At 42.3% G+C, this 22,494-nt stretch overlaps 1 protein-coding gene across 2 annotated transcripts in view; it reads left to right on the forward strand.

Moving 5' to 3' along the window:
* The first annotated feature begins 672 nt into the window (after window positions 1-672).
* CEP85L (centrosomal protein 85L) overlaps window positions 673-22,494 on the forward strand; it is a 126,598-nt gene continuing 104,776 nt past the window's right edge. For both annotated transcript variants that reach the window (XM_082306958.1, XM_082306959.1), the window contains exons 1-2: window positions 673-734; window positions 17,883-18,044. In XM_082306958.1, the coding sequence (XP_082163084.1) occupies window positions 686-734; window positions 17,883-18,044 (211 nt within the window). In that variant the 5' untranslated portion in view covers window positions 673-685. The remainder of the gene's footprint in view (window positions 735-17,882; window positions 18,045-22,494) is intronic.

A 22,494-nucleotide genomic window follows, 5' to 3' on the forward strand; every position in this document is an offset into this window, starting at 1 on the left:
CGGCTGCCGCCGGCGGCTCATCCCCGCCGGGGGCTCATCCCCGCCCGGGCAGCCCCGGGGGCAGCGGACGAGTAAGTTAACAAGCCCGAGGCCAACGGGAGGGCCCAAACCACCCCCGCGGCCCCGGCGGGGCCTGAGCGGGGCGCGGCAGCCGGCCTCGCCGGGCACCGCGGGGGCGGCGGGGCCGCGGCCTGCGGGCCGGGCCGGGCCGGGCCGGGCCGGGCCGGGCGGACTCGCCCCCGGGGCCGGCGCTGCCTCGCCCCCCGCCGCGGCCCCCGCGGCCGCTCGCCCCGCGCCCCCTGCCCGTGGGCCGGGTTATGCAAGCGGCTCGTCCCCGAGCAGCAGCAGCATCTGCGGGGTGCCCGCCCCTGTCTCCGCCCCGCTCCCGGCGCCGGAGGCAGGCGGCGGCGGCAACGCAATAAAGCAAGTTTTGTCTCCTGCGAGGGGGGCGGCGAGGTCTCACCGCCCTCCGCGGTCGCGGCCCGGCACCATGGCTGCGGCGCCCCTGGGGCAGGCAGCAGCCCCCGCCGCGGCGGCAGCCCCCCGCTAACCTCCCTCGGCAGCGGGAGCGGCCGCCTCCGCCGGCCATCCGGGCCGCGGCCGCCCGCCGGAGAGCGGCCAGCTCCGCGCCGCCGCTGCCGGAGAGCGGCGGCCCCCCCACCCCGGCCCAGCCCGGCGCGGCACCATGTGGGGCGGGCTGCACCCCCAGCTCGGCTTGCGCGGCTACAGGGCGGGTAAGGAGCCCCGCGGCCCCGCCGCCGCCTGCGCGTCCCGGCGGGGCGGGAAGGGATGGGGTTGGGGTTGGGGGGGGAGGCAGAAGGGCCCCGCAGCCGTGGGGCAGCGGCGGTGGGGCGGGCCGCGCCGCTTCCCTTCCCCCGGCCCGGCTGACTGCCGGCGCCCCGCAGAAGCGTCTGGGGAGGCAGCTTCCTCCCCGCCGCGGGCGGGAAGCGTTACCGCCACCCGGCTCCCTGAGGGGGACGTGGCGGCGGGGCCTCCCGGAGAGGGCGCGGGGGCCGGGCCGCCGCCGCCGCCCCGGTAGGGGCCGAGGCGGCGGCGTGGGGCCGGGGGTCTCGGTGTTGACTTAGCGGCGGATGATAAAAGCTGAGCTTAACCTACATAATCCGTTTCCTTATTTTGGGCTTGTTTCCCTCCCCCTGTTTTGTTAGTATACCCTTAGGCAGAGGCTGGAAGTGTGCTTCCCTTTATGCTTTTCGTTTTAAATTTAGGCTGCAACAAATCGGTCGAGTCCTATTTTCTTCTTTTTTTTTTTTTTTTTTTTTTTTTTTTTTTGCACCACTTTTCTGTCTCTGGATTAATTAGAGCCTAGTCCCTGCAGGGTGGCAGGGATAGGTTGAAATTTTACGCTTGGAGTTAGGTTGTTACTGGGGAGAGATCCTATCTGTAAGCGATGGGCTAACTTTCCACCGTAAAGGCTGTCAAAACTGGCGGAGGAAAATAGGTGAATTGATTGCAGAGCCGTACGAGCGTTACATTTGGGCAGGTAAGACTAGGTACCGACTCTTTTGGATGCCCTTTTCAGGATTTGAAAATATTACCAACTACATCACCTGCTTTGCTCTGGCAGAGTTCCTGCAAATATTTCGTGATTTTTTGACTTACTGAAGTAATCGATCACTCTGAAGGTCTGTGGTTTGGCTCTGCCGTTACAAGTGTTGGAATAATTTTTTATCTGTTGGGATAATATTTTTTTCTTCCTTCAGAAATTTAAATTCGTGTTTTAATTTTGGGATTGCAAAATATGACTGCATAATGTGTATACAGTTAGTTGTCATATTTAAATGACAGGATTGTTTTGCTTTTGACTGACAGGGTTTTTCTTGCAAATACAAGAGCTGCTAAGACATTCTCAGCAGCTGCCTGAATCTCTACAAGTAGTCTAATGTTCAGTCCCTATAATGTGAAAGAAGACATTGTTCCTTTTTTCTCTACTATTGTTAAGTTATTAATTTCTATGTATAACACGTTTGCCTTGTTGAAGTGTCGTGTTTTTGTGCTGTTTGGTGTGGGGGTTTTTTGGGTTTTTTTTTTGTTGTTTTGGTTTGTTTTTTTTTTTGTTTTTTTTTTGTTTTTTTTTAATGCTTCCAGCAAAAGAGTGGAGTTACATTATCTTTGTGCTCCAGCTTGCAAAGTTGCTGGGTATTCTGAACACGAGGTGCAGAGATTGCAGTTAGTTTGATGGAAACTGCAGGAATTTAGGGTGTTTCAGTTCTTGATTATTTGTGTTTGGGGCAGGAATATTAGAAGGTTATATCACAAGCGCACACTGGCACTAACTTCAGACCGTTACAAAGATTGTTGGTGTTCATTTTTCATTTATTTCAGAAAACTTTGGATTGCGCCATGCGTTACAGTGTCTTCCCTTTTGTGTGGGGTCAAATAAAGTGTTTTAGTACTGTGTTGAATTTGTCAGCGATTCTGATCAGTCAGTTAGTGGATGAATGTTTTACTTTTGCTTGTTTGTCAGAATTATCTTTAGGATTTGAGAACTAATTTTGTGTATTGCTTTTCTTTCCTCCCCCATCCCCTCTTCCCTTTCAATACTGAAGGTTAACGTGAAGTTCAAAACGTACATTTATCTATAAGCAGTAGAAATGTAAGGCAGCAAAACTTGTAGAAAAATCTCTTAATTTGAGATAAGATAGACTAACAGAAGGTGGTGGTTAATTAGGAGGCAAGTAGATAAAGGTTTAACCTTGAGATATGATCTGTGCATTATGATTTCCAACATAGTCCCTCCCTTCATCAGCCTTACTTTGAAAGAGTCGAGAAACGGTTGTGCGAGGTTTGCAATCCTGCTAAAGGAAAGGAAGTTATTTAGTTCCATGCACGTATTTTAATGAAGGGATGATGGCTACTAAGATCCTGTGCTGCTGTAATACTGCTAGGTTAGATTTTTTGGGTTTTTTGGGGGGAAAGGAAGCTGTCCATGGGAAAAGTATTTTGTCGCAGAACAGTAGCATCCTCCTAAACAGCAGAAGTTTAAGCATTTATTTTTCAAGTGGAAGGAATTTTTCTTTTGCCAAAATATGTTTAATTCTTTAACAGCAACTACTTGCTATGGATTCTGACTGTCTTTTAAATATTGGTGTGGCAGCATAAGAGTTAATGGCTATGTATTCTTGTTAATGCTTTTCAGTAATAAACGTAGCTTCTGTTTTGCTAGTTATATTTTAGTTATCTATGGATACGGGTATTTGGAAGTCATATTTTTGTTGATAATCTTACAATTCCCTTACAAAGCGAGGTGGCTACTGAAGAATTCTGTAACTATTTATACAGGGGAATTATCAGATTTTCGGTAATAGGTGCAAATTAATTCTAATTTTCTTGAAATGTAACAGTCAAGGACACTTCTTGGGGAGTATTTAATTTGTTTCAATTTTGTTCCCTCTTGTCATTTCCAAATTGTTCCTACTTTTCAATTCAATAAGAGTGCCTTCTCTGAAAAAAAGAAAAGCTGTCTTGTTTGCATGCTGCTGAGATTTTTTTTTTTTTTTTTTTGGATAGTTGCTTCTTTAACCAGTGGATTTAATGACAAAGTTTCCTGACCATGCAAAATAAATTCAGCTTCTCACAGTCTCAGTACCTGTCCTGAAAAATTAAACTGCTATTTTTGGAATGTTTATGATTGACTTACAGTCTTTTGGTCATCTTGTACACATTTAACTGTTTATGAAAACCTTGCAGCATAGTTTATACCTCTATAAAGGCAGCGGTTACTCACTATGCTGCAGGAATTTAAATAACTGCAGTGAGGGACATGTAGGGTTTCAAACACTTTGCTTATTCATCTAGACCAGACTTTGAAATGCACAGTGGTTAATAACTCTTTTAAGAATATGAAAGTGTTCATCTAGATTTGTTGTCCCTCTGGGGCATGCAGTCATTCAGGTAGGCTATGTGTGTCCAACAGATGCGTGTGAAAAGTGAAACAAACACACTTTAAAATGAAATAACAAGTATTTATTACTCTTAGTAAACTGTACCACCTCTAGTCAAGCTTCTCTTCACTGTCCAATATTACCAATAGTTGACCACTACTGAAATTAGGCTGGTAATAGCTGTTGAGGTGACAAAAGGAGGAAGTGGTGAAAACTAGAAGTAAGGTGCTCAAAAAGATGTGATTGACACTCCCTAAGAAAAGTAGCCTGCATCCCTCTGCTCCTAGAGCCATGGCAATGTGATTTGTTCGTAAGGCAAATCCCAGGAGTCCCCTGCGTTCTTGTACTTAACCCTTGTTGGCAGCGAGCGTGACACATGGGTCTGAAAGATTATTTAATGATGTCACAATCAAAGTGTCAGCAACAATAAGGTCACAATGCATTGTAAGGCCTGCAGGGCACTACCTCCTTGGGGTGTACCCATGGAGTTCACAGGCAGCTTCACAATACAGCCAGGGTGGGGTGGGGATGGGGACGGCAATGCTCCTTTTCGTCCTTTAGGGTGGAGGGGGGACAGAAATCCAAGGGTTTTGTTTCTGTGACAAGCTTTATTGGTCTGCTGTTGGAGGTCTGCAGCCAGGGATGTGACGGCTCTCGGGACATCTTGAGAAGGCAGGTTTATCTTTGCAGGCTAGGCAAGGCAATAAATGGTGAGTTAATGTTACCGAGCATAGGCTTCAAATTGTTTACCACTTATAAGTGTATATGTGCACGTATGTATATGATGCATTGTAAAGATTTATTACCTGAGCTTAAAAATGTGATGTTCCAGCTGCAAGACTGGCTGCTAGAATGGCTTTTGCTATCTTTCACGGGTCACAAGGACGTGAAATGACATTCCGTGTTTGAGTGGTGGTGAACAGCAGTTACTTACTTCCCTTCGAAAACAATGCCTTTTTTTTTTTTTTCCTGTTCCTCCAGGCAATTCACTTTTATGGACATAGTATCCACTCTTTTAATGTGTGCAAAACAGGAATGTCTTAACTACTTAGCAAGAAAAGAGTGATAGATGTAAGAGTGTATTATATTGTTGGTGTTACGGGTTAGCAATTGTTCTAATCTTTTGTATGTTAGCTGTATGTTAAACATTTACTGACTGAATATAGACCTGTGGTTTCAGTAATTCTGTGCTTTTAAAACTTTAATTAAAGGAAGTAGTAATGAGTTTAATGATTTTGAGAAAAATGCATTAATTTTAAACAGTAGTACAGAATAAGTATATAGTAAAAAGCAGCCTGAGCCATCATGCCTGCACTAGGGGATGGCGGTGAAGGAAGTGCTAGTTAGGGTAAGAGCACCTGTAGTTTCTCCAAAGAATGCTCGATATTTATGTCCACCAAATATTGCTTGTTACAGATGCAAATTATTTATGCTAAGATTTTAGCCAGGCATTTAATACCTGTTAAAGAACCCATGCATTTCAAAATATGAAGAAGTTGCCAAATACAGTAACAGTGCATGGTGGTAAGAACAGCTGGAAGCCTCCTACATCAAATAGTTCTTGCATGACTTGAGGTTTTAGCCATAGGTGATCATCTGCCATTGTTGGAAGCAAAGCATCTTTGTTGTAGACAGGTTGGTTAGGGAAAAGAGGGATAGTACTATGCTTGTTCAATATCAACTGCTCTGCCTTCTGTATTCTTTGGATGCTTGTTTTTATCATATAACTTGCCTGTGGTTTAACAGTTGGAGAGTTAAACTAATTGTCAATTGCCATGCTGGTTGTTTTTTGGCTGAAAAAGTGCTGACTTGGTTGTAGTTGTCAGTAGTCTCTCAGATGTCCAAATGTGTCTTGAAATTGTACACTGACAATAAAACAGTCATATTGTGGTGGTTGCGATCAGCTTTAAAACACGTTCAGCGTATTTGCTATGTTACTCATAAAGTGGCTTTCTTACTGACTTGTGTGGTAGGTTAACCTTGGCTGACTGCCAGATGCCCACCCAGCTGCTCTCTCCCTCCCCCCCCTTGGCGAGATGGGAGAGAAAATAGGGTGGAAAAGCTTGTGAGTTGAGATGAAGACAGGGAGATTGCTTACCAGTTACCGTCACAGGCAAAAGAGACTTGACCATGGGGTAGGTCCATGGCAGCTCCTCACCACACTCCTTCCTCCTCATCCTGTTCCCCTGCTCCAGCCTGGCCTCTCTAGAGGCTGACAGGGAGTGTCTGCTCAGGTGCCCAGAGCTGCTCCTCCTCCCCTCCTGCTTTCACCTCTGGGCTCACAGAGCTGTTTCTCACACTTCCACCCCCTCCAGCATTGCTCACGGGCAGTGTTTTGCCCTTCCTTACCCACGCTTTCGCCGAGGCGCCGCCATCTTGGCTGCGGGGCTCAGCCGTGCCCTGCGGCGGGGCCGTTGGAGCCGGCTGGAACCGGCTGTGTCCAGCATGGTCCTCACAGAGGCCGCCCTGCAGCCCCCCACAAGCGCCTGGGCACCTACACCTGGTACAACTTCTGAAGAAGGAAGCCATTGTAATTTGAGTATTTCTTTTGGTAGACCTGGAATAATACTATATATAGCCCTGCAGTTTATTCCTGCCAACACTGGGAGAAGGTGTGGGAGGGTGTACCGAAGTATAATAACGTTCTGGTTTCTGTCTTAAGCTCCCACGTGGGAGTTTCTTGCTGTCTAGGGCAAGTTGAGGAGGTTCTAAACATGGCACATGGGAGACTGCAGATCGGCTGCAGAGGCCCAGAGGTGGATGGCTGGAGAAGAGGAGGAGAATATGCAGCAGGGAATAACTTGTGTAAATATGCTCTCGAGTGTGCTTAGGTTTGTGTTAGTCCTGACCCATCATCCCTCATGTGCCCTGGAACTGCTGTCCCCCGTGGAATCGCCCCTGAGGACGCTAGCTTTCCCCAGGCACCGTTCTCCACAGCATCTGGCTTGGTTGCCTGGGCTTGAACATCTCACTGATTGCACAGCTACGCTCAAGTGACCTATTTCTCTGCAGCCAGCCATGCTGTAAGTGGCACTGCATCTTTCTGCCCTCATTCCCCGGGGATCTTTGCTGTTTTTTGAGAATGGAATAGCCCCTCTGTAAAAGGAAGCATTAACACAAATAAAAGAAAGGCAAATGTTGAGAATTTTTTTTTCTTTTTTCTTTCAAGGTATGATAAGTCTCTGAAATGTGGGAAGATGTGACAGGTAAACTCCTCCTTTTGCCTGAAGGGGTGTATGTGGGTGGATTGCAGGGTATGATTTCATTTTACAGCTAAGATAATGCAGCGGGTAGTTGCTCCCATCCTTCTGGGTACCTCCACTCATGTATCCTTACTGCTTCCCATGTGCCCACTTGAGCACTTGTTCAGCTTTATGGCAAGCTAATTCGGGGAGCTGGATCAGGAGAATACTAAAGTTAAGTAAATAGTGAAGGGGGAATTTACAGCTGCCTGATCCCGGTGTGAGACATCACTGCAGGAAGCATCTATGGTGGTGTCAGGCGGGTGTGGAATACCTGGGTCAAATGGGCTGGCTCTTCAGTCAGCTGATGGGTAGTGGAAAAACCTCCTAGCACAATCTTGCTTTGCCACTGCTGGCGACATCAGGAAGTATATAGTTAATCCTCAGGTTTACCATGGAGGCCAAGGACGATTAAGAGAGAGGATCAGGAAAAAGTGACATTAATTCCACTGGACAGTGTAGCTTCCACCAATTAGTGGACTTGCATACAGATTGAAACAGGTCCGGAATAATGGATAGTGACTGGAGAGGTAGTAGGAGACTATTCTCAGTCTTGCTGAGGAAGGGCAGTGCAAGTAGTGTCAAGGAAAAGTCATGCTGCCTCTTTATTGATTAAAATACCTGAAGTAGACTTATCAAATGCAAGTAGAAAAGCAAATGATGCTGTTTGAACTTTCAGCTTCCTAATATGCTAAGAGACCGGTGGTGTAGTATTTGGACAAGAAACATTCTTGAATCATCCTGGAGTCAGATCTGAGATTCCTTATAAGGTATCCTTATGTTTTTAATGTCTGCTTTACTCCTTTTGTAGCATAGTTTCCAGATGGTGTGGAAAGCTGCGACTTTTTCAAATGTTTCAGAATAAATAAGACTTTTTTTCAAGTCCATTTCTTTAAAAGATGGTATCTTCTCTCCTGAATACCTACTCTACAGCAAAACTATTTATACCTTTTGGCAGTTCTGAACCTTTGGAGATGTTCTTATAGTTAAGAATTAATGCTTTGTATAAAAGTTCAGTGACTAGCACTGATCAAAGGCCTGATGATTCTGTGAGCAATAAGAAAAAGTGGCAGTATAGTGACCCAGCTAGAAGCGCCAAAAAGCATTGAAAACCATTACTTAAAACTTTATCACTTTCGCTAGAGACTTCATGAAAAACAAAGCTAACAGTTGTGATCTTAACTTCTTTCTGTTCACTTCATCATCTGAAATACCAAACTGATTGAACAAGGGCTTTTGTGTGGTTGCTAGAATTATTGCAATGTAAGGTTTTACATCAACAGTGATTGTGGTTGTGAAGATGGAAGCACAAGAAGTACTGGTTTTGACTGGAAGTATCCTAGGCAGGGTTGATGGTGTACAGCGTGAAGGTTTTTTTGTTTGTTTGTTTTTTAACTACTGCTTGCTCTTTTTAAATTCCAGAGTATTGTCCTTGCTTATATTGAATAGGTGTGAGTGGAAGCTGAGCTCGGGGAAAAGTTGTGCCTTGTGACGTGAGTGTTGGAAGTTTGTAAGGAAAATCTAATGACTTAAGCGAAGCCAGAATTTCATCCTTTTAACCCAAGTGTAGCAATGTGGGGACTCCTTACATGATGTGCATACTTCTGTTAGTATGCACTAAAACTACAGTCTGGAGGCTCAGCCTCTGGTACATCCATATTAAAGTAGATCCTGTTGTGTGTATAATGCACATTAGACCTCTTTAAAAAATGATGGAAAAAATTCTAGCATTGTTATACTTCAGCAAAATGTTTCAGTGAATTTTTTTTTTTTTTGGTCTCTGTCTTCACTATTTATTTTTCTGTTAAGGATATCTCTAGATCTGATACCTGATTACAAGTAGGAGAGAAATTACGCTCTTTTTTTAAAAAAGTAAGACTGCTGGACTGCTTTATTTGATCCACTTTGGTAAGTGTGGGAACTGCTTAAAACCATTCAGTATTTTTTTGACTCGTTGTAGCAGCTGTGGTTACTTCACTTTTCCTCATGCATAGAGGAGATTGAATTAACTCTTTAAACAGAAAGAGGGAGGACAAAGGTAATCCTGTAAGAAAAATGTTGGAATGACAAACAATTTGGACAAAAACTTACCTGATCGTGGTTTTGAATACCAATAAAGCTAAGCTGCAAGAAGGGCTGAAACATAGATGATAATCTGTGATCATTAGCTTTTTTTGGTAGGGGAAGGATTCAGCTGGTCGCCTAGAAGTGCACAGCTTTTTAACAGACTCCAGGAACTGCCTGCACGTCCTGAGGGCTTGCTGTTCGAAGTTTATATTAACTTTAAGCATAACTTAATGTGTTTATTTTCCTAGACATTTCCCTCTTCATATTGTAAGTGATAAACTTTCCAAGTTTAAAAGGTAGCCTTCTCCTCTGCAGTTACTATATGGAAGTGAATGGAAACTAAGAATATAATTTTGTGCTTCTATGGGGTGAATAGTGCATTGAGTCCAAAGACAAAGAGGCAAGCCAGCATAGCAGGCATGAGGTAATATATGTAGTCTCTCTGCCAAACGTGAAATAAGAAACATCTGCAGTTTGTATTCTGAAGTTATGTTTTATGCAAATGCTCTATCTGGAAGCGGAAAACTCACAGGAGTGCTGTGAACAATTGGACTGAATTCCTGGTCTTGCTCCTGTCAGTGATGAAATGAAAGCAAGCCTTCCTTCCCTGATGAGTAGGAATTTCATCATTGGGTTGATATTAAATAATTACACCTAAATGCTGTCTGTATAAAAATTATAAAGTGTGTTAAGAATTTAAGTTCTTGTTTTACATACTTTCTAGAATGGAAATCAGGGAGGCCAAGTCCATTATTACATACTGTGTCGGTCTAAGGATTTTGCTACCTTTTTAGCTAGCAGAATGCTGTGTTGAACACAGCTTTCTGCTAGTTGAACAGATTTTGTCCTCCACAGTGAAGCCAGCAGAGATTTATGCTTATCTTGCTCCAGTTTAGAATCTGCTTTAATGTGCAATTTGGCAGTAGGGATAAGCCTAGTTACTAGCTAGTTGCTGCTAGGCATCAGAAGTGTGCCTGTACATTCCCACTCCCTCCTTGGCACTGCTTCTAGTCTGACCCCTTGCTGAGCCAGCTTAGGAAATCAAATTAGCAGATAACCTTTTTTTGTAAGCGGGGACAGTTTGTTCCTGAACCACTTTCTGTGAGGTCTGGAGTGGCAGGGCTTATGCTGGGGAAGCAAAAGCAAATATGTGGCAGGGAAAGGTGACCAGCATTTGTGTAGCAGCTGATCACTAGATCCAATTGGCTCTAATGTCAAACAGCGTTCTCAGCTCAAACCTGTTTTAGCCAGCAGCATAAGCTAGCCAGCTGGACTCTGATGGAAAGGGAGAGCTGGGCACCTCTGATTTTCTATGGACTCTGGTGTGGGGGGTCGACAGAGAGTGAGCTACCTGATTATGTTTTTAGCTGCCATGGCAAGATTCTCTAAAGCTCATCTGTCAAATTGACGTATTTGTTCTTCTTAGTTCCCATTCTTTCTTCTAGATTGCATACTTCCCTGCACGAAAAACCTTGTAACTTGTACAGTGCCATATGCATTTGTACAGTCAAAAAATTGTAACTTGTGAAAGTTCACACTGAAATACTGTTTTATATAGAAGACAAAGGTTTTATAGCTATAATTATCTATGATGAGAGACTGTACGTTTAGCCATTTCTGTGTGTGTGTGTGGGGGGAAATGGTTTAACTTTTGTTGAGGAATTCCAGAGGCAAAAGAAGCCAGAGGTTTGGTGATACAATCTACTTAAAACTTAGCTCCCTTAAGAAATTGGAGCACGAGTCTATATTCCTTAAAATACAACCCTACTCAGGTTCTTCTAATTGATACTGCCAATCAGGCATATGTTTGAGGATTTTCTTCTTTGGGTTTTTCTCTTCTACATTGGTTTTTCTCCTCTACTGTTTTATGATGTTTTTGTCTCTCTCTAGTAAGTGAATTCTTTTGCACATGAATAGTACAGAGTACAGGAACGGGCCTTTGTATGCCCAGCCGTGTGTTATCAGGCTGTAGAAGTAAAAATGCCGGTAAAAAAGGTCTCTAAATATTCTTCTGCTTAAATTCTTGCATTCCTGTTTTTCTTTCCTTGCTTCCCTCTATATCTGTACATTTTAATCTTTCTTCATACTTAGGATTGCTCTAATCAGTTTCCAACTGAAAAAATAGGAGAACTTAGTTAAATAGCTTGCAGGCTCTGTCAAGAAAGCGCACTAATAAAGGATATGAGTCTGCAGCATGAATCATACTTTAGCTATCTGACATTGTAAAGTGCTTTTGAGAAACTGAAATGTAAAGATTCAGTAGTAAAGGCTGTCATTTCATCCCACTTTGCCCTGCTCCTTTTTGCACTTAGATTAAGCTGTGTCATCTGCCTACTCTCAGCTGCATTCATGTGAGAAGAGGGACTAGGACTTTGTGGTACCTCAGTTCATGGCCAGCTGGTAGAACTGTGAGCTTCCACCACCTCCAGAGTGTTTGTGGAAACGGTCCTGAAACTGTCACTGGCCATCTTCCCTGAAAGCATTAGAAACCCTCACTTAGCACTGCAACCTCTTCTCTTCCGAGATGAGCAGGACATTGTAGACGTGGACCTTGTATTGGACATTTGTATTAAGAAAAGTTGCGATTTGTTTTGCAGAAGGATCATAGAGAGGAAGTGCACCTAACAAATATTTGTCTAGGTGTCAGGGTTGGGATGCCAGTTTTTTAACATTATTTTTGAGAGTATTAATTTGTCCATAGAAGTTTTTTCTTTTTGCCTGTATCTGCAGGGAGCACTTACATACCTGGTTCTTTTTATTGTGTGAGGATATCAGATTGAATGAATCTGGCTTATCTTTTGCTTCACCTTCGATTGAAGGAGGCTGCTGTTGCACCATTCTATCAGCTGACTGTGAGCTTTTTTTAAAAAAAAAAAACTACATAAATATGTTAAAGTATGACATCTGCTCTTGTGTCTACTTTTTGGAAGGGTTTTTTTGCATTTCAAGCTCCCCTGCCTCCATTTCCTTTTCTCACTATTTGTGTCGTCTTTCCAGCAGTTGAAAAAAACAGAATATTTATTGGCAAAGAATTGTTGTGCACGAAACATGCACCAAAGTGAGGTTTTCTTTAATCTTTCAGCAGTAATGATCTTGCAGCTATAATGAGTAAACATAAATGTTTGCCAGCTGAAGTAAGTTTATTCCTACAATACAGCAGACGGTTCACTGAGAGACCATTTGTGAGTTGGTTTGTAGACTTTTCCTTTTGAAGAGATGTGTGGTTACTTAGCCCTGTGGGACAGGGAGAGACTGCAAAAGAGAGGCTGTGAAACCTTGAAGGATTTGTTGAGAATGGGGAGGGGGCGGAGAAGTTGCGTCTGGGATAAGTTCAGCAACGTCAGGAGACTGCATGAGTAGGCATGGGGGAACGGGGTTGAAGGTGAGTTGACTTCTTTCAAAATACTATCGTATTATCTTCTAGCGTAATTAGTAGGGTTTTGGGTAAAGTTGTTGATGGTGAGGGTGAACCGAATAACTTTGGCGGTGTGTTTGGGCTGAAATGCTGACTGTCTTTCCTTGAAAGAGCATTAGGCAGGCTTCAGTGCCATCGTGGTGTGAAATATTACTGTATAGCCTGATCACATCCATGATGACTAGAATGAGCTTTGCATAGTTGTCAGTTTTGATAGTAATGTAGTGAGATGTCCTCTTCAGAATCCTTTGGCTGTATAAGTTTATACTGGCTGTCACGGATGATTCACTTCTGGTCGCAATCTATGTCAAAGTCATGGTGCGGAATAGAAAAATCAGTATGCTTAAGTTAGGATGTATCTGCTGTGAAACCCAGTTAAGTCTTTTGCTGTTGCTTTCCATTCAGCGTCTAGCTAAAATAACAGTATCATAGCTGTCACTTAAAATAATACTTTTTACATTCAAGCACGTTAGAGGTATTTTAGGAATGAAATATAAACATGGTGGTGTTATTATTTTGTATATGTAGATCATGTGGGATCTGTGCATGCCACTGAAATTAGGAGTAGTAATGATCCAGAATTAACTAGGTGCCTTCCTGCCAGCAGTAGCTGACAGCATTCTGTAATATACAGAAAAAGATACATGTTTTTGTGGAGTGAAATTTCAACAACTGTTCTCTTTTAATAAATAATCTACTTCCTGCACTTTATATACTTAGTTGTTAGCTGATCTGTGTTAAATGCCTAGGCTGGAAACACAGCGCTGTGTTGATATATTTAACTGGCCAAATTCAAGGATGCAGTCAACCATTTGTATAAACAAGGCTCCTTCTGAGATTTGTTTGGGATCTTGGGTGGATTTTATTTGTCGTGTTTGTCATTGGAAATTACAGCCAGGTAGGATGATGCTACTTTTCTTTCTTTTCTGTTAAGTCCTACGAAAGGTAGATTTTCCTGACCCAGTAAGGAACGATCGTAGTCAGATGGCAATACACAATTTAGCAGCACAAATATCTGTTAGAAATTTTGGCTTGCTTTTCTTGCCCCACTCTGTATTTTGGGCAGATGGACACTAGCTGTTGATTGGCAGGTTTGAGAGTAGAGCAGCAGGGTAAAGCAGGTGTGCTAGCTGAGCAGTGTGGGGGCTCCTGTGTATCTTCTCCCCCTCTTACGCTTGGTTCTTTTAGTGAGACTGTTAGCTGCATGAAAGATCATGTATTTACAGAGAGCTGTTGAAAAGGTGATGGGGAGCATAGAACAGGGTGCATAGCTATTGGTGATTCTTCAGGACTTGACTCGGAAGGTCAGTTTCAAATAATGAAACTAATAAATGAATTTTTAAATAATGACTTGGACTAATGAGGTCTATAAGGGCTTATTTTATGGGTTATGTTTCCTTATTGCAACTTGCGTAATTACCTTCCCTCAGGGACGGGGAGGGGGGTCTGCTTTCTGGCACTTTGAATTGGGTACCGGTGACTTACTGTTGAGACTTACTTATTCAGTCTGTTTCTACTATCTTGTTGCTTTTATTTGGCCACTTATGGGAGTGGGTTCAATTAGCTTTGAAAGGCTCTTTTTTGGGTAAACAGTTTATTTTCATAATGGCCTTCTATTGTGTAGAATCACCATTAGGTCAGCAAGGTAAAACAATGATGCGGATGCGCCATGAAACACTAAAAAGTGTAGACTCCTGGAATATGTCATTAGCTATCTTTTTAAAAAAAATGCAGCACGTTTAACATCAGGGCTTCTGCAGGAGGCAAAGAGAAAGCATTTCTTGAAGTGGTCATGTGCAACCATGTTCTGTTGGCATGTCTAGAATAGGTTAAAAAGCACATATTGTTTACCTATTCAAACTCTAAAACAATTGTCTTTCATGGGACATACCCCTTTTAAATGCAGAGGCTGCTCCTGAGCAGCAGAAGCCCAGTGAGTGAGAAAATGAGACCGCTCCACCCCGTCCCACCCCCCGTCCATGCCTCTGTGTACAGGCTGGCCGTAAGGGAAAGGTGTGATCCTAGTGACGGCACTGTGGGCGCACTCCTGCTCTCACAACCAGCGGTGCCTTGCGAGGGGTAGTGAGAGGCAGCGCCTGAGCGAAGAGACCCTTCTGGAGCCCAGACCACCATGCAGAGAGACTTCAGTATTTTCTTGGAGAGCCAGATGGGATCTGGCAGGCCCGTGCTCAGCCAAAGCTAATAAACTCTTGCTGGCCTCATGCTGATCTGTGTGTAGCTATGGATGTGTACCAGCACTTACCTCTTCAGGCCTACCAGCTCAAGAATCGGGCTTCATGAGTTAACTTAGAAATGCTGAACTGCCTCTGGATGCGAAGGTGCTCCAGAAAGTGTTGCATTAATTCTGTGTTGTGCCAGCAAGTCCTCCTGGACCTGGGCTTCAGCATCGTTCTTGGGGCTTGGTGTGTCTCCAAGCTGTGTGCATCTAGGTGTAAAATTGAGAATAGATTATAGTAGGGTGTTTTGTGATGCTTTTTATTTCCTCAACTCCCAGTACCTATAGAGATCCTGATGGGGATGACTGTGTGCCCCCTCTAGTATGTTAACCCGTTTTGTCAAGTCTAGTTGCATTGTATTGTTGCATCTTTTGGGATATATTGCAACAACATGTTTGGAACATGAGACTCTGATGAGATGTTAGGAGAATCTTGTTTGCACGGAGGGTGGTTAAATGCTGGAATGGGCTGCCCGGTGAGGTTGTGGAATCTGTGTCCCTGGAGGTGTTTGAGACTCAGCTGGAGGGGGCCCTGAGCAGTCTGATCTAATTAGCCCTTCTTCGAGCTGGGGGTTAGAGTAGATGACCTCCTAACGTCCTTTCCTATCGAAGTTACTCTATCGTTTTGTGGTATTTTTAGCTTTTATTCCTCAAAGTTCCACCAAAGTGAAAAGTAGCTCTCCCTTCTGTGAGTTACAGGTTCACATACTGAACATTTGTCTAACCAAGAGATCTACAGAGTTTGATGCTTAATGCTGTGTTGATTTAATGTGCAGTAGTGGTGGCATTATCTGCTGCATTTCTTTTAACACTTGTTCAATGCTGTAAAAGCTGAAATGTCACCAAAGAGTTGTATTGTGGGGAACAACATAATAAAGGGTAAATGAAACTAGATTTCTCTTCTCTAAATGTATTTTAAATGTCTCCTGAATCAGAACTGTCTCTGACTTAATTAGCTTGGGCTCCCATAAGTCGACTTTACTCTTGCTGGAATAGCTAGATGCAGCTTGAGAAGTATGAAGTGGAACTCTTGTGGAAAATAGACCTATTTAGAGGGAGGGACGGAAAAAATATTGTTCCCAAAGCAGCCAGAGTGTTTAGTGAAAAATGTGCTGGGTGGTAGGAGAGGAAGAAGCGTCCCAGTTTCCTACTAGCTGTATGCAAAACTATCACATTTCAGTACGTTGGATGATGACACAGAGAGGATGATATGAAGAACGACACCTGGAGTGGTATTCACTTAGGATCTTGGCTGGGACCTCCTTACGGGGTGTGACTGGTGAGCTGTGGGTGAGCCACGAGCAGTCGTGTTCACGTCTGGCTCCTCTGGTCTTCTGTTCCACTGCCTCATCCTTGAACTTGAAAGCTACTCAGTGGAATAATTAAGAGTTAAGAGACTTTTGGGGAGGAAAAGCAAAAAGTTTAAGGAAGAGAAGGAGATACATTGCACAAGGTATGGCTAAAGTAGAATGAAGGGGAGGGAGGGAGAACAGAGTGATTCTGAAGTCTGTGAGAAGAGATATGAAGATGTGTTAAAGGGAAGCAGGGCCAGTAACCTCAAAGGAGAACAAAGTTGAGACAAATGAGATGGACAGGCATATCTAAGACCTCCAAGAACCTACTTACAGAAAATAGACTGTTGTAGATGTCATGTTACAGTTAAGTAGTGCATACAGTAAGGAAGCATGTATTGTATTCCTCAATTTACAAGTGGCTTGGCAAGCAGCTGTTATCACTCTGGCTAGCAGGTCTAGTGATCTGGCTGCTATATGGGGAGTATGTATGTATGTATTCATATATATGGGGGGGGGGAATATATATATACACACATATACATGTGTATTCATTTTTACATCCTTTTCTAAACTTCTTAATTTACTGGGAAATAAGTACAGCTGGAAATACCAATGATCTGCAGATGTCATTGCAGAGGCAAATTGCTGTTAGGACTTTGGATGGACACTGCTGAAAACGTTTAAATAAACTAAAAATAACCACATGTAGCATAAGGGACATTGTATGTGAACTGATACTTCATGAGTCATTTCCTGCTGAAAGTGTTATGCAAAGCTGACTGTTAGAGGGGGTGTATGTATATGATTATATATAAAATCAAGAGCAGGCTGTGCCTTTTTCCAAGGTTCTCTGTGTGGCTCTGCTGGTTTGGAGTGTGAACATGATTATCAGTATTCTGCTTACAAACAATGCTCAGATTTAGATATTGGCTATTGGAAATTGTGATGGTCCTCTGTGGTGTATTTTCCCTTGAGACTGACAATAAAGTAGGCCACACATTCTAAAAAATTCCTTGAATGGAGGAACTATTTGCTGCTCTGAATTGTGCTTTAAAATTTAACGTTTTAACAATTATTGAAATAAAAAAATAAAATAACCAAAATGAAACAAACCACTAGATGGATGGATGTTTCTCAAAGACAGCTTGTGTGCAGCTACTATGTGCTTGCTTGAGCTGGTAGTCTGTCTTTTGATAACTGAAAACTACTGATAACAGTGAAACATAACTAATTACTTTAGATATCAGTGTTAATGATTTCATTGCTGGCTTTATTTTATCACCTAGGTCATGTGGTTTATGCACAGTTGGAAATGGCTGTATTTCACTGGCCAAATCTCTGGTTTCTGTCCTAAAATCCATTCATCTCTCTGATTGTAGTTAAACACTTGCAATGCAAAATTCTGCTATGAGTTGAGAATCAATTTTAGCATAGGAATCGTATGATAAAAATCTTGTTAAAGTTAGTGCAAGAACAGTTTAAGGATTATGTTTTTAAGTAGTAAAAATCTATTTACTTTTTTTTTTTTTGGACGCTTTCACCTAGAAAAAGGATTTTAATTAAAAAAAAAAAAAAAAAAAAAAAAAAACCAACCAAAACTGTCACAGAGTCTGGCTCAAACCTGAACTATGAAACATGGGATTCAGTTTTCATCTTGACCAGTATTTTGTTGTTGCCTTCTGTACTGTATCTGTAATGACAGACTTCTGGCTTCCTTCTTTATAGGCTCAGATTATTCCTCAGTGGGATGGTTACCTGGTACTGAATCCCTGTGGCAGTCCACAACCATTTCATCAAGCAGTCAAAGCAATCCTGTCAGAAGACACAGTATAGCTTCCGACAGCGGGGACACTGGGATTGGTACCTCCTGTTCTGATAGTGTGGAAGGTGAGTTGACACTGTTAAGTTTTGGATGTTTCTGAGAGAGAAACGATCCAAAATGTTTTAAAGGCATGTTTCCCAGAAGAACGGTACTTTTCCAAAGCTGTTGAGCGCATGCAGTTCTTTGTTTTCCTGGCTGGACCAAGTAATTGTTTTGGTGAGGTTTAATTAATTTACTTCTGCATGAGTTGTGTGCATTAACTTGCATCTCTGCCACAAAGCCGGTACTTGTGTTAGATCTTTTGATAATTGCAGTTACAAGGAGTGCCAGATTTACACAGAGAATTAATATCCCGTACTACAGCACTTGATAAACAAGTGGTAAAAGCAGAAAAACTTTTGAGGGAGTTGATGAAAGGACAATGCTTTCTGGTATTTATTGTGTGTGTCAGCAAAGAAAGCTTACTCATCGGGGCTGGGAGGAAACTGGGGCATGTTGTCTTCTCACTTCTTTCTTCTGGTGGGAAATATGTTTACATTTTATTGTGTGGCATTTGACACATAGTCAAAGATCTTTAAGGAAAATCAACAGTATCTAAAGGTTGTTAAAACTTAGTTTGGATTAAATCACAATTACTCAAAGTTGACCTTATCAGTGAAGGGTTCAGCCTCTAAGGTAGCAACATCTCCATAACGTTGGCACTCTCCCTATGGAATGTGTCACTGGAATTATGCCTGAATGAGAGGGAGACTAGGCAGTAATAAGGCTTGAGGTTTTCTTCTTCCTTATTTCCCAGTAAGATTTTTTCAAGACTAAGGTAATGACAGCAGGACTGTGATATACTTTTCTCCAGTGCCTTTCTATGCTTGGTAAATTTTTCAAAGGGTAGCTGAAATGAGGAAGAACAGGAAGAATTAGTAGAAATGAAGTGAGGAATGCTGAATCAATGTAAGGGACAGAAGTCTCTATAGGGGGCTGAGCATTCCTGAGGAGAGGTCCAAATGCCTCAGAGTTAAGTCTGTCAGGCCTCTTTGCACATGAGGAAATCCTTTCCACCCTGTTCCTGTTGCATCTGTCAGTTGGAAAGGAACTCCCTAGGAGAGTCCTCATGGCTTGCTTTCTGCTTACTTTCATTTCTAAACCTTTATAGGCTTTGGCAAAATAAAGATTTTAGTCAAATACTCAAATTCTTGGGTGTAAAACTGAAATAGTAAATGGTTATTTATGCAGAAGCCTTATTGCCTTTTAAAAAAATTTTTTTTTAAGAGATGTAGGGGGAATAAAGCTCTCTGATAGTGTGTGTGTGTATATATATAGATTTACAATCAGACTCACCCAAGTGTTGCACAATAGTATTTTAAGATGCAGCATTTGAATTAAAAACATGCTCTCCCCTTCCCCCCACTTGGAGGGCTTCCCCATTTGAGGGGTGGGAGGAAGGAGAGGAAATGAAACAGCACCTCCTCATCAGACGTCCTGCTGGCTGAAGAGGAGAACAGTCTGGGGCGGGGGATGGCACACTCCTACAGTCACAAGTTTGATAGGCATTTGTTACCGGTTAACTATGTCCATTTGCATACTTCTAATAGAGCATTGTTACAAGCGGCTTTTGGGGTTTCTAAAGTAAAATACAGAGGGAGAAAATGCAACGACAGATAGTTCATGAAGTTTGTGCCTCTGGCAATGCTTGACAAGGGCCGGTTCTACCGTATCCTCAATGTTATCGATTTCCTGCCACCTCGTTTGAAAAACTTTTCAGTAGCAGAAAAGAAAATGTTGAAGAAAAAAGGAGGGAAACCTAAATGTAAAATGAAAGTTAATAGAAGGAGCATATGACAGGTTTGGAAATTGAATGTATACGTATGTTTTTAGTGGAAGGGGCTGTTGCCTACTATACCTACTTGTCTGTGTATCTCAAGCTGCCCCCTCCCTGCATCCACAAAAAGAAAAGAGTATCATTGTGATCGGTGGGACTGCCAGGCCAGACTGGTAATTGCAGACTTGATGCTGGCCATCTGCTCTCAATGTGGTGCTTGGGAAGAAGCCCTTGGGGATTTTTCCAAGGGGAATTTTTTTCACAAGTCAGCAGATCATTACAATTTTTAACAATGCTCAGAGAATGAAATGTGGCTTTGCTATTTCCTTTCTATTATGCCTACTAAAAATCAAAACCTTAATTTAAGAATTAGCATCTGCTTTAATTCTGGAAGTTGCAGGTGAATTCATTTTTGCAGATGTGTAGTTACTAGTAAATATGTTGGTGCAGGGAGTGGAGCTCAGATGCATTTCAAAACTGTTTTTACTGGTGTTCCTTGCATCTTAAATGTTCCTTTAAATTCCTCTTCTTACTCATACTTCATTTGAGGAGAATTTGCTCTCTTTAAAAGTGCAGGTTTTAAAGAACAGTGCCAGGTGGCTCTTGTGTTTGGCTCAAACCTATATGGTTTGGAGTGGAGATGGGTTTTGACAAAGGCAAGAGGAAAAGAAGTCTCTTATGTTAAAATGTATTCAGTTAGTTGTCTCTGTATTATGTTGTGCAAATGTAGGAGAATTAGGAAATGAAATGACTAGTTGAGTTTCATTATTGAAGTTGAGCAATGTTGATGTGCACTGGCAGAAGCTGAGGAGAGAAACTTAGAAATTGTAAATGTGGGGATGTTAGTTTAGGTAGAATAGATCTTAATTTCTAATTCAGAGTGCTCTTAATTTAAGGAGCCATGTAGAAAGGCATTTTTATCTCTGTGTAAACTACAGTTAATGTGATTTGGTTGGTTGGTTGGTTTGTTTCCTGTCAGGAAGTGGTTCTGGATTCAGATCAGCTTTTGAGCAAGATAAAAATAATTACTGCATTCTGTATGAAGCAGGAGGAAAAAATTTTGATATGGTCTTTTCCAGGTTCTTTTCTTTTCAAACTTAACTCTACTTGTAAGTCAACTCTGTTATTACTGTTTTCAACTTACCCTGTACAAGTCTGACTGAATAGTTTACTCTTGGGCATTGATTGCAGCTAGTCTTCAGAAAAAAATCTCATATTCTCTGTTAAGAAATATGGTGGAAGTGAAATGTAGAGCCCTATGAAACTGTTGAAAAGTTCCTGCATTTCTGATAGAGCAGGAGGTTGTGTTCAGGATGAATCATGTGGAAGAAAAGGTTTTAGTTGGTGGCCAACAGCTGATCAACTACCAGCGAAGACTATCTGAACTTTCTTGTTCTTGTTTTTCTTCTCACTGGCAACTCTGAAATTGGCAGACACAACATATGTGGCTTATACTTATAGGGACAAAAGATCGCTCCCAACATCAAAAAAACTAACAGCTGTGCTATGTGTAGGTCTTTACATATAGATTGCCTCTTAAACCTCAGACTTAGACCAAAATATTGTTGATACTATTTCAGAACTGAAGCTAAAAGAGGAAACACGGTTCACGGGAGGTGGGTGGAAGAAACAAGCCTCTCTTGTAATGAAGAAGTGCAGGTATAAAGTTCTGAAAACTTCCGGTTGCAGGATCTTGTGTCTTGTCTTCGTGCAACTCGGAAGTCTTTCAAATTGAAGCAGATTCCAGAAAGAGTTGTAAAATGAATATTTAGAATTCTTTTGATTTGGGAAACGTGATGGTAAACTTACAAATTATGAATTCTCTAATTCTCGGTCTGTGTAAAATGCATGGTCTAGATTAAAGTGCTTCTTTTACAGTTTAGAATGTCTGTTGGGGAAAAAGGCATCAGATACTGTAGGGACATGTGCAAAGCATTCATGAAGCACAATGTTTCCTATTCTCCATCAGCAATAATAGCATTTATACTTACAGCTTTAAATAACCATTGTGACGCCTATGCTAGTCATCCATCAGTCTCTGTATAACCATTCTTTCAGTACCATTTACATAAGAAACATGAAGTCTATATTGTAAGCATTTCTGAGACTGTTTTTATTTGGGTTGCTTAATTAGGGAATCTGTGTCTTATCAGAAATGAAATGGGCTGTAAACCTCAGCAGAGCTCTTTCCCCTGTGCACATTCTGAGTTTTGCCCTTTGGACAGGAGGGATAGGAACTAGATATTGATATGACAAGATACAGGGCCTATGGCTTTTGCAGGCCAAAACGTTTTCCGCTGTCAGATAAGCTTGCTGTGCAGTGGAAAGTTCCTTACAAAGCAGAGCTTTCTCCCTTTATTATTAAATAGGATTCTTGATTTACTATTTATGGTTGCAAATTAATAGGCATGAAAATTCATAGAATGTTGCTTTCCTGGAAGAGAAAGAATTGGATGAATTGGATGCAGGGGAGCAGAATTACTACTTTTTAACTGGGGAGTTGATGTTCTGCTAGTTCAACTTTTTAAAAAAAACTAATTTTTAAACACCTCCCCCCCACCCCCCACCCCCCCCGGTAGAAATCTTGATTTAAGATGGATGGGTAATTGTGTCTCTTTTCATATAGAAATCTAAATAGGCATGGTCTATTCACATTTTAAAATACTGTTCCATAACTATATGTAGAGGTTGCCTTTGAG

Source organism: Platalea leucorodia (assembly GCF_965183815.1).
Source record: "Platalea leucorodia genome assembly, chromosome: 3".
In the NCBI taxonomy this organism is placed as follows: Eukaryota; Metazoa; Chordata; class Aves; order Pelecaniformes; family Threskiornithidae; genus Platalea; species Platalea leucorodia.